General features: G+C 38.9%; 1 protein-coding gene across 1 annotated transcript; it reads right to left on the reverse strand.

Moving 5' to 3' along the window:
• Positions 1-6,578: 6,578 nt before the first annotated feature.
• On the reverse strand, positions 6,579-11,110 carry LOC100891320. The gene is made up of 2 exons (XM_030973885.1): positions 7,850-11,110; positions 6,579-6,643 (listed from the first exon to the last, which is right to left on the reverse strand). The coding sequence occupies exon 1, from the start codon at positions 11,087-11,089 to the stop codon at positions 8,207-8,209; it is 2,883 nt and encodes a 960-aa protein (XP_030829745.1). The 5' UTR covers positions 11,090-11,110; the 3' UTR covers positions 6,579-6,643; positions 7,850-8,206.
• Between the last annotated feature and the right edge of the window lie 253 nt (positions 11,111-11,363).

Raw genomic sequence — 11,363 nt, forward strand, 5'->3', positions numbered from 1 at the left:
TCTTGTGAGGTTCCCTCCCATTTGCCTTGTACTAACAAACTTCAAAAAAATATGTTTTCCCGTAAGAAAACTGTTAACCTTATATTTACCTTAACTATAATTTTTGCAAATATGTTTTTATACAAACCCTCCATGACACAAATCTATTCCGTCATCAATAACTAAGAAAATGAAAGTTTATGAAACTTCTGTAAAGAGCAAATTATATACACATAACTCGCAAGATAAGCTATAAGATAAGCTATAAGATATAAGCTTGAGATAAGCTCGCGAGATACATCAGTGTTGCCAATTTGTATTTCACTGATTAAACCTTCAAAAATAAATTGTCCTGCTTTTATTAAAACCAAGTTAATATCAGGAGTTATGAACAGAAAAATTGACATCTATTCTGACATTTGTCGTCATGTTTTGTCCGATCTATTCCCGGCAGGGTTATTAACTTCATACAATCATCAGCTATACAAGACTTTAAGACATGTTAGATATGGTAGGCAATGTATGGAACAAAAATAACTTGGACGTGCCCTAATACCAAATAGTACACATGGCGGTATTTGAATTATCATTTAAGATCTCTATACGAAATACAATCGTCATCATTTGTATCTAAATAGCAAAATGGAGATGCATTTCCAGGACTTCCACTATTTAACACAAATTTAACCTACATACTCATTGAAGTTTTTGGTATTACGCTATTTGTGACGTTACAAAAGTACAGACATGTAAATATTTACAGGTAAGCAGCCATACAATTGCTGCTCTAAATGTTAATCTATTTTGCTTCACTAATCATAACGGTGGCATACACTTTAGTTGGCCATCATACTTGAGATGTCATGTAGCGGACCTCAGTAATATTATGCTGGTAGTTCTCTATCAAGTGCTGTACAGCTATCCGTAACTCAACATCCAGAGGCATAGCTATTGGGGGCACAGGGACACATGTCCCATCCTCAACGAACCAATTACATTAAGAAAACTAGATTTGTAATACTTGTTTGGAACAAGTATAGGTGGGCTGATCCAACAAAAAATTGAGACAAAATGAAGGGTACATTTGAGATAGCTTTTTGTCTCAGCTACAACATACTCGAAGTTCAGCGTAAATGGAGCTAAAACGACGTAGATATTGCTCGCGAAAGACGGGAATGTAGAATCAAGTTTTGAGAAAAAGTCATGTCCCGTAGAGAATACACGCAAAATGTGAAAAATTGACATGCCTCTTTTAATCGCAAAAATACGCCATGATGCCTTTGTCAAAATGAAAAATCATGATGACTGGATTTGTAGAGAATTGTCTCAGCTAGAACATATCAAAATTTTGAAGACAATCGATCAATTTTTACAAAGATACAATCAATTTTCCAAAAATATGCGGACGTCATAATATGCAAATTGAAATTTTGAGTTCGGAGGCCATTATGATGACGTCATGAGTTAATTGAGGGTCAAATGAGACATGAAATCATGTCTCCGATTCATACTCAATCAAAATATGAAAAAGAATTGGGGTCACCTTGCATCCTAAAGAGCTACAATGGATTTTGCATAGGCATGTTTTTGCCCATATATGCTTTGTATTACAAGAGCTCGCGCGCACAGAAATTTATGTTTAACGGTCGATCATTCCGTCATTAATAGTCATAAAGAGATAAACATGCTATCAATTTGTTTGTAAAAATATGTGGAATATTATGAAAGAAAAAAAATGGCAATTCTATGTTGTGCAATAGTTTTACGCACGAAAACGCGCACGCATGTGCGTGTGCGCGATTTTTTATAAAATGCTTAGAATGGCCTAAAACGTATGCAAAATGATTTTGAAACGATTTTGAGCATTTCAAAACTTTACGCGCGCATTGACGCGCGGACGTACGCGCATGCGCGCGTTATTTGACCTGCCATTGACCGGACGGATATTGACCTTGATCATGATAAATATGAATGAGAAATACCTTTTGGTTATGAAGATATGATCATGAGTTTATTTTCGTAAAATTTTACAAAATGGCGCCTAGATGACGTCATCAGTCGAGGTCAAAGTTGAAAAAATTTCTGTGCTTTGTACATATGCCTATATATACATATGTGTGCCAAATTTCAAGGCATTTGATCCAGCCATTTTCAAGTTATCTTGTCCACAAAAAAGTGGTTAGAAATAAGAAAAATAAAGAATAAATAAATAAATAAATAATAAAGGCAATTCTAACGAAATTATAAGGTGGTCTGTACGTTATACAGCCCACCTGATAAGGATGCAGAAATAGAGAGAGTAAGATATGGGGTTAAGATTACCCAGTCATCTCCTACTCCCTCTCCGATCAATTTGCCTTCTCGAATATATCCTCTATCTAATAACTTACCAGTTCCCCCCCCCCCCCCCCCCCCCCCCCCCGGCTAGACGTACACTCAATGACATTGCCTACGCCAGGTTTTGTGTTTTAATATTTTTTTACATAACAAGTGAAATTTTCCCACCGACCTTCACACTGGCCAATGAATTCAAGATGCGTGTGTCCGACACGGATATCGATTGATTATGATCAATCTTTCCTTTCCCCTTTACTAAAGGATTTCCAAATATCAATGACCATGATGACCAACGTTAGTCAGAAAATCGGTATGTTAGCGTGTGAAACACGAGACTCCGGGATTACTGAAGGAGGATAATGACCACCATATTTCTTCCTGGGTGTACTAATACCATCGTAACATGGACATTACATATTACAAGGGCACTAGTCTTGCAAACTCTCCGACAGGACTATTCGGATATTAACAAAATTAGAGTAGGCGGCCCTTTATCAGTCTGAGGAAACCATTATATAACCATGATAGGTCCATGATATAACGGACATATTAGGTCATAAATCCTAAAAAGAGTTTGAGGAGTTCCTGATTCCAACTTTGTATTGCCTTTGGTGTAGAACAATTAGTTTTACAGAACTACAGAAGAGAGGGCGAATATTGAGAGGGGGTGGGGGCCTTCTCCGGCAAGCTGATGAAGTTTTGAATTCGCAGTATATCAAAAGAGCGTCTTTCGTGATTCAAGGGTAAAACTTGACTTTAAATTTTTTATTTTGGCGACGAGAAATATAACCATTCTGTCAGAATCTTGAGAGGGGATGTCACAAGGTACCATACTTTCCTTAGTCTAGCGACTTTCCTGATCACATAATTATGTTCATATCTTTGAAGCACCTGCTGTATTCAACGGTTTGGAAATTGCCTTTATATGGCAGCATATCAAGATCATAACAGGAAAATGGGTCACTTTCATCCAGAGGTTAATCTGTTAATTTGAAAGAGACTTTAAATAAAAATGAAAAAAATTAGGCTGTGAGCGGAAGGAAATACAGTGTTTACCGATGTCCCCTGTGCGTGACTGAGACAGGGGAATGATTTCCATAATTTCTAAAGAGCAGAGCCATCTCATTCACAGAGTTTGGCCAACTTGGTTCGAGTTGGGCATAATAGGGCGAATAATGCTATGTTGAGTAAGCACAAAACAAAGGAATGTACGCCATGTTGTGACCAACTGGAACAAAGTTGGCAAAACTCTTTTGTAGAGAGCAGAGCCATCTATTCACAGAGTTTAGTCAACTTGGTTCGAGTTGGGCATAAATGACGAATAATGCTATGTTGAGTAAGCACAAACAAAGGAATGTACGCCATGTTGTGACCAACTAAAACAAAGTTGGCAAAACTCTGTGCATAGATGACTATGCAGGAGAGGAAGGTAGAGCGCCACCTCTCCGACGTAGTACAAGTTGGAAACAAAAATGTTGACAATATAATTGGGTGAATACCGTCACGTGATCTAGTCTTTTCAAACATTATGTCTCGTAAAAGTTCAATCGGTCATAACTAAAGTTTGGTACCACAAAGAATAGTAGAAATAGTGAAACAATAATAATTTTCGAGGCGAAGAATAACTCTCAGTGCTGGAAAGCGTATAAATGTAAATTGAAATACAAAGTTGATATATGATACAGTATAATCTATCGTATATCGTGAAATGAAATTACAATCAACCCCGCCCATAATATATAATTATATGCAGTTTTACAATTATTCTTACCACTTTTATGTATATGAAATACTACTAAAATATACACATAGCAAAATAAAACATCAAGAAAGAAAAAAAAATCCATTCATTATCACTTCAGAATATTTTCATCTTACAGTAAGTAGCTTAAACATTAATCCCACATTTTAATCTTTCAAATTCCTTCCATATCTCATTCGTTCGTTGTCTTTTCTGCTTTTATAACATTCATGGTGTTTAAGGCAAAATTTAATGTTGATATCCAGATTATACAATAAAGAAAACAAGCTTTATTTACAACAGGGGGTGGTGAAACTCGGGGTCTGCTCGCTATTTAAAAGGACCGCTATTCATAAGGACAACTTTTTTTTATAAAGACCGCTGTTCATATGGACAACTATTCATAATTTAGGAGAAGGGTAATTATTCATAAGGGTCATTATTCGTAAGGACCGCTATTCATAATCGAAGAAGATGGTCGCTATTCATAATATAAAATCGAGGTTGTCATTCATAGGGGTTCCTGTTCATAATACAAGAAGAGGATCGCTATTCATAATACGAGAAGATTTAAGTTGAATAGCGAACCTCATTTCGTATTATGAATAGCGTTCCTTATGAATAGCGGTTCACGTGACTAGCGAGGTTACCCCCTGAGACACGCCTCCCTGTTTACAACCAAACATAACAATCGATACTCAATGGGCGGGTGAAATAACGAGTTCATTGAACATGTGAAGTATGTTTATCTGAAACTAAAAAAGGTGACGTGCCTCTTTTGGTGAAAAACGTTCGATTTCCTAAGCGATTTACCAGTGATGGTCTTGTAGAATTGGAATTGGAAAATGACCATTTCATTCACTAGCGCACTTCCGCGTTGCGTTTATTTACACTTTTAAATGCACTTTTATTCCACGGGAATTCACAAAGGAAATGTTTTTCTATCGAACGACAACTCAACAACAAAAAATCCCCCCCAAATCAAGTATATTTCATTAGTTTTAATCCCATTGTTTTCGTCTTGAGATTCTTTCGGTTCTATTATTGTCATATTTGGTTGTCTCCAATACTTCCCCAAGGATGAAAACGAGCAGCGTAGAGGTACAATATATAGCTCCAAATGGAGTGGTAGTGGTATATAAGTTGGTGGTGGGTGGAGGGAAGTGGTGGTAGCAATTGGAGGGGTGGGGGTGTTCATGGACCCACCCCTTCCGTTGTCTTGAATCGGGGCCTGGAATAACACGAAATGAATCGCCAGAAAATTTATTAGCAGCATAGTGGTAGTTCCGAAGGGAGTTTTAAAGGAGAGAGGAAGGGAGGGGGTGTACACGGACCCTATCTCTTCCTAGCCAGAGGTAAAACAAATGGAAACTGATTCCCCTGCAAATGACGATGCCTCTGTCAAGATGCTCGTCCTATGAAGTCAAATGACATCTGTGTCAAAAACAAAGAGCTGGGAAAACCCTGTGCAACTGCAATGATCGACATACTTTCACTTTTTTTTCTTCTTTTTTTAATACCCAAGTTATAGATATATCGATATTTTCATGTCCTATACAGATTCCATTTTATGAATTAAAATCTTGTGAAAATCTGAAGTGAAAGGGTAATTTAAAGATAAAACAACCTCAAAATGTACCATGGGAGCCTTGTACAAGCACGTGATATTCATAAACAAAAATATTGTAGGGTTATTATAAAGATTCAGAAAACATCTTGATGCTACCATCAAAGAGAACAGTCAGTAACAGGGGAAATCGACCCTGATTATAAGCTTTGTTTTCCCTCTTTGCCTTTAATGAGGTGTTTATTCACTATTTAACAATAACATTATTTCACACACAATTAAAAAAAAATGATGGAACATCAATAATACACATAAAATGTTTTCAGCTATGACTTAGCAAAATTGCAGGAAAGATCATATTTTGTCCTTTCAAAAGTTCATTTATTTTTAGTCTGTGGGTCATTTCTCTCTTGAATAAATATATCAAATTCGGATCCTTATTATCATCCCTATGCTTATTAGGAAAACAATCATTTTATAAATAGACACAAAAGCAATCGTCATGATCAAATCGATTTCGGTTTGCAAATTCATTTTGAGTAACAAAATAATATCTATCTCTATTTCTCTATATAATAATAATCGTTTTTCTTTCGCTTATAAAGCGGAAGTCCACCCTGATTTTAAGTTGATGTTAATAGCAAAAGAAAAATGAAAGAAACAGGTCAGTGAAAGTTGAGTGAAAACCTATGAAAAATAAAAAAAGTTATTAATTTTTTAAGGTGCGATAAATCAATCACAAATTTGCAACTCTGTGACGTATCTTGCGAGATCCCTTCTAATAGGCCCCGTACTAAAAAACTTCAAAAAACTGTATTTTGCCGTAAGAAAATTTTCGATCATACATTCACTCTAAATATAATTATTGTAAAGATGTTTTTTTACCGGCAAACCCCTGTACGAGACAAATTTATTTTGTATCATCAATAAGTAATGAATAGTTGAGGAAAGGGAAAAAATGAAGTTTGGGAGTCCAGCCGTAAATGGAGATATTAAGCTGTGAAGCTTATTTATTCGATCTGTAAAAAACAGATAAAATAACAGTGACAGATTTAGTATATCATTCTTGACATGAGATACAATACAAAACATCTGAATAAACCAAGTAATCTATAAAGATTCATTTAAACACATTTTGCTTTTGTTCTATAAACTGTCAATCTTGACCTCGTCCTTTAACTATCAAAAACTCAGAGTAACCAATGGTTACAAAACCTTATGCATTTTCTAATATGCATTACTTTCAAATACTCATACTTTCAGAGTTTCTAAAACTGACCAGACTTCCCTTTAAACAGATCACTGCCAATTTGCATGAACCAAAATAACTGTAAACATCTTTATCTTGCATCCATACACAAGCTTGATAATTCTCATCTATCTTCATAGCATAAATAATTCCTTCTAAAAACCTCAACAATGGATTGTCACTTTAAATGTATCGAATGACCTTCACTGACTTTGACAGGCACCTAATTTGCATATTTCTGCTCGCCTAAGAAAAACTGTCTCATAAAATGTCTTCATACAATTCAACCCTGTTTGATGAATTAAACTGAAATACCTGACTTGCTCTAAAACTTCCCAGTAATAATCTAGAGATTTACACTTCAATACAAAATAAACTATCTGGCATAACTTGTAATTTACACCTGTAATTTACATCTGTAATCCACACATGCAGTACATTACAGCAATCCTTTCGAGTTACATTATTAACTCTTAAAAATTGATTAAACACTGTCTTCAATTCTGACTCTAAATACCATGCCAGAGGTGCAAATTTTAACCTTTCACCAAGTCAATAAATGGTGTCTTGCAACTTTTAAGCAAGCTAAATCAAATTCCACAGACCAACTTTTGTCACCCAAACATAAAATGCATAAAATCCAAGATTCTAGCATGCACAAATATAAACATCCTTTATATTTAGGACTTCTATAAATATACACTGTTTACTTTATAAATGACATAAAGCAATATCTGCCTATACTGTAATTCTATTTTGACAATTATTATTTAACCTGAAAAACACATGACTAAAAGTACGTCTCATGGGCGCGGCCATTTTAGGCGCAGCCATCTTGGAATTAATGCCACACGTGCATTATGCTAATGAGTTAAATACAGTTTTTTTAGAATCTATATTTACAGTTCAACTTGAAACTATCTTATTTTCCGTTTTATGAGTTCACATTCCAGTTTATATTAATCTAAACACTCACTTCTGTGGCGGGACAAAACTTCGTCGGGAATACTTGAATGGCAACTGACGGGTTAACTGGTAAATGAGTCAAACTGGACTACATTTCTGACTGTGCACTGCGTTGACTGAAGAACATGGCGACAGTGCCGAACTTAACCTATGGTAGCTTATAAGAGCAAAAAAGAGAAAATCTAAACCAAGCAAAAATCATCGCTCGGCGAAACATCCTCCCCACCCAATGAGGGAACTTTCCTCATGAAAAACATTAACATTAAATTAACACTTGCTATATTACTGTTCGTAGCCTTCAACTGGGTATACTGAATACACTTCCACAACGCGAGCGATGGTCCATTTTCCACGTAACGCGTTGGCGTCAGCCATCAAAAACGATATCGTCGACACAAAAATTGCGACGATCAATGTTCCACTTCCATCTTGGCGTCAATAACGGGAGCACGTCTCTTCTCAAACGCTGCCAGAAGGCGTCTGCAATCCGTTGGATGAGCTCTACTCGATGCCTTGGGTTCTTGGTTTCTCGGAACGGCTCTTGTGCGACATCACTGGATGCACATCCTAACAGCATGTCATTAGGACTCAGGTAGCTCCCATCATCAGGATCAGTCGGGATTCTGCCAATCGGCGGTTGATTGTCTGGATTGGCCACCTCTATCAGGCATGTATACAGATCAAACGGTGTCAGGATTTGCTCTCCAATGGCTCTCTTGAGAGCAGACTTGCAACTCTTCACCAATGACTCGGCGCAGCCGTTGTGATGCGGGGCTATGAACGTCCATTTCGTTCCCTTTACAGTACAGAACTCCTTTAGCACACGTTGAGCACCTACAAACTGAGTACTGTTATCACTCCAAATCTGTGATTGCTTCCCTCTCAAAGCAAAGATTTGACGAAGTACTTGAACAAACTCCATCGCGGAACATTCAGTTGCAAACTCTAAATGCAGACATGTGAACAAAACTGGTGGTGTATGTGGGGCTAGTCTTTCTCTGGGTAACTCGGTCATTTCCTGTGATTCTGCCTTATGATCAAATGCTCCACACACTGCACATCTGAACTTGACAGTCTTCGCTAGTCTATGCCCCTTCAGAATCCGATACCTCCTTCTGGCCTTTGCTGTACTGGCTGCAACTCCAGTATGACCACTACTGTTGTGGACATGTCGTGTGAACTTGTCGTGTTTGAAAGGAAGCAGGTCTGGGTGTTCCCTTCCAAACGACATCTCAGCTCTATCAACTCTGCCTCCTACTCGGGTGATGCCTGTACCGTCTGTGTGAGCACTAAGGGCTTTCAGTTCTCCCATATTGTCTCTGCCTTTCAGTGACTTCTTGGCACTCTGGATCAATACTGCTTCTCCTTTCTCTAACTCATCAGGTGTCAAAGTGCCAATGTTGTCATTATCACCAACATCAATTTCCTTCCTGCACTTTGATCTCAGCTTTCTTACGAACTTCAGCACATATAGTGTCACTCCGATCAACTTTCTCCAGCTGAAGAACCTCTTGCAGTCAATGACGTCCTCTTTGTTGGTTACTATCAAGACTGATTGTTCTTCTTTACCTCTTTCTGATTCAACTTCAGGCACCTTTCCCTCTAGCTTTGGTTCTTCTGGCCACTCTGACTTTGGTTGGCACAGAAAATCAGGTCCGTGCTGCCATCTGCCGTCAAACTCATCTTCACTCAAATCTTGGGTGAGATCATCTGCAACATTCACCTCTGCTTCTTGCCTGCTGATACCACTAGGATGGCACTGCACTGGATCATGACAAACTTCAATTGGTTCTGTCGTCCAGAAATCATTGAAGTCCACTGAGTTGGCAAGCATAACATTCATAACTGTACTCTTGGTTGGCTGTTGCTTTGAGGTAGCTCCAAACACTACCCATCCTAAAGGTGAATGCCTTGCCAACATATTCCCTCTCTCTCTGGTTTCTCCTTTATGAAGCTTAGCATGGTCGGTTCCTACTAACACATCGATGGATCCAAAACCACGGTGTAGAAGATCCTTCTTCAGGTGGAATGTCCTTGCAAGCTCATCAACCCGAACTTCTGCTACATTATCGTTGATGCACTCCAACCCAAGTGCCGACACTCCGTAAGCCTGCTTGCCTTTAAGGGACTGTAGTCTCATCCTATACAGTTTCGTCTGTACTTCTTCAACATGGCCTCCGATCTTAGTGATGTTGATTGTGATCGGTTTCCCAACCAAACCCATGTCTTCTGCCATTGACTGCTTCACCAGACTTATCTGGGCTCCTGAATCTAGCAGACAGTTGACTGTTGAGCTCTTCTGATTGGGACCAAGAACTTTCACCATAACCACTGGCAGTAGGGCCGACTTTCCAGCTACACTGGCTACTATCTCACTTCTGGTTTGGACTTCCCTGTGCAGAAGAGGATGATGGAATGAAGAGCACTGCTCCCCATTTATCTCTTTAGAGCACCTCTTCCTTCTCTTGCAGGTTCTCATGTTGTGCTCTCTGCCTGCCTTCTTGAGACAACTGAAACAAGCATGATTGTCTCTCATTAACTGGAATCTCTCTGTCTGACTCTTGGAGAGGACCTTCTTACAGTGATCAACCCAATGCTCCGATGATTTACAGATCCAGCATTTGTATTGGGTATACTGGTTACTATCATTTCTCTGTTTACTGTCCTCAGCACTAACGTGGTGGACAGTGCTCTTCTGTCTGCTGCTACTAGTTGCACTTCTAAGTGGTGCAGTGGCCCGCATACGTGTCATCATCTCCGTCTCCATCCAGTCCAGTAAGTGCTGCAAACTGACATCCTTGTCAGCACTTTCTACATGTCTGAACCACACCTTCCGGTCTTCGAGGGTCATCTTGCGCTCTATTAGAGCCAACGTTTGGCTGTTGTCAATGTCTTGTGGACAGCCAACTTCCTTCAGTGTATTGAAGCTTCGCCTCAACAGGTGCACCAGATCGCAAAATCTGGAGTCCTCTCCGTCCCTCAAATCCCTAAAAGAATTCACATCGTAGATTATGGCATCTGCTATAAATCGCCGGTCACCGAAAACAGAGTTCAGGTATGCCCAAGCAGCATCGTAATCGTTGCCTACCCCTCTTATCATGTCCAAGGGCTTTCCCTGGAGGCAGGTACGCAGTATGGTGACAGCATCTCTCTTGCTATATCGAGTATCGATGAGATGATGAAAGTCCGATCGAAACGTAGCAAACTCTCTCACGTCACCGCTGAACTTTGGAAGTTTTGGGCGTTCCATCTGTACTTTGCAGGAGGTGACAACACGCGAGTCAACCTCTGCCTCTCTGCTCACAGTCTCATTTTCTTGCCCTGCTGTCTCTGCGGCTGCAGACGATGCAGCAGTAGCTTGGCTTGGACCATCACTTCCATCAGGTACAGTTACAATTGCCTTTGACTTGGCATGGTCCCTTATTCTCATCTGCATATCAATGAATGTAGACTGGCAGCTTTCCAACCAGGCTTCCTCTTTAGTGAATTCATCATCATCATCAATGGTCTCACAGAAGGCCTCA

This window comes from Strongylocentrotus purpuratus, unplaced genomic scaffold (genome assembly GCF_000002235.5).
Source record: "Strongylocentrotus purpuratus isolate Spur 01 unplaced genomic scaffold, Spur_5.0 spur5_scaffold_7, whole genome shotgun sequence".
Lineage (NCBI taxonomy): Eukaryota > Metazoa > Echinodermata > Echinoidea > Camarodonta > Strongylocentrotidae > Strongylocentrotus > Strongylocentrotus purpuratus.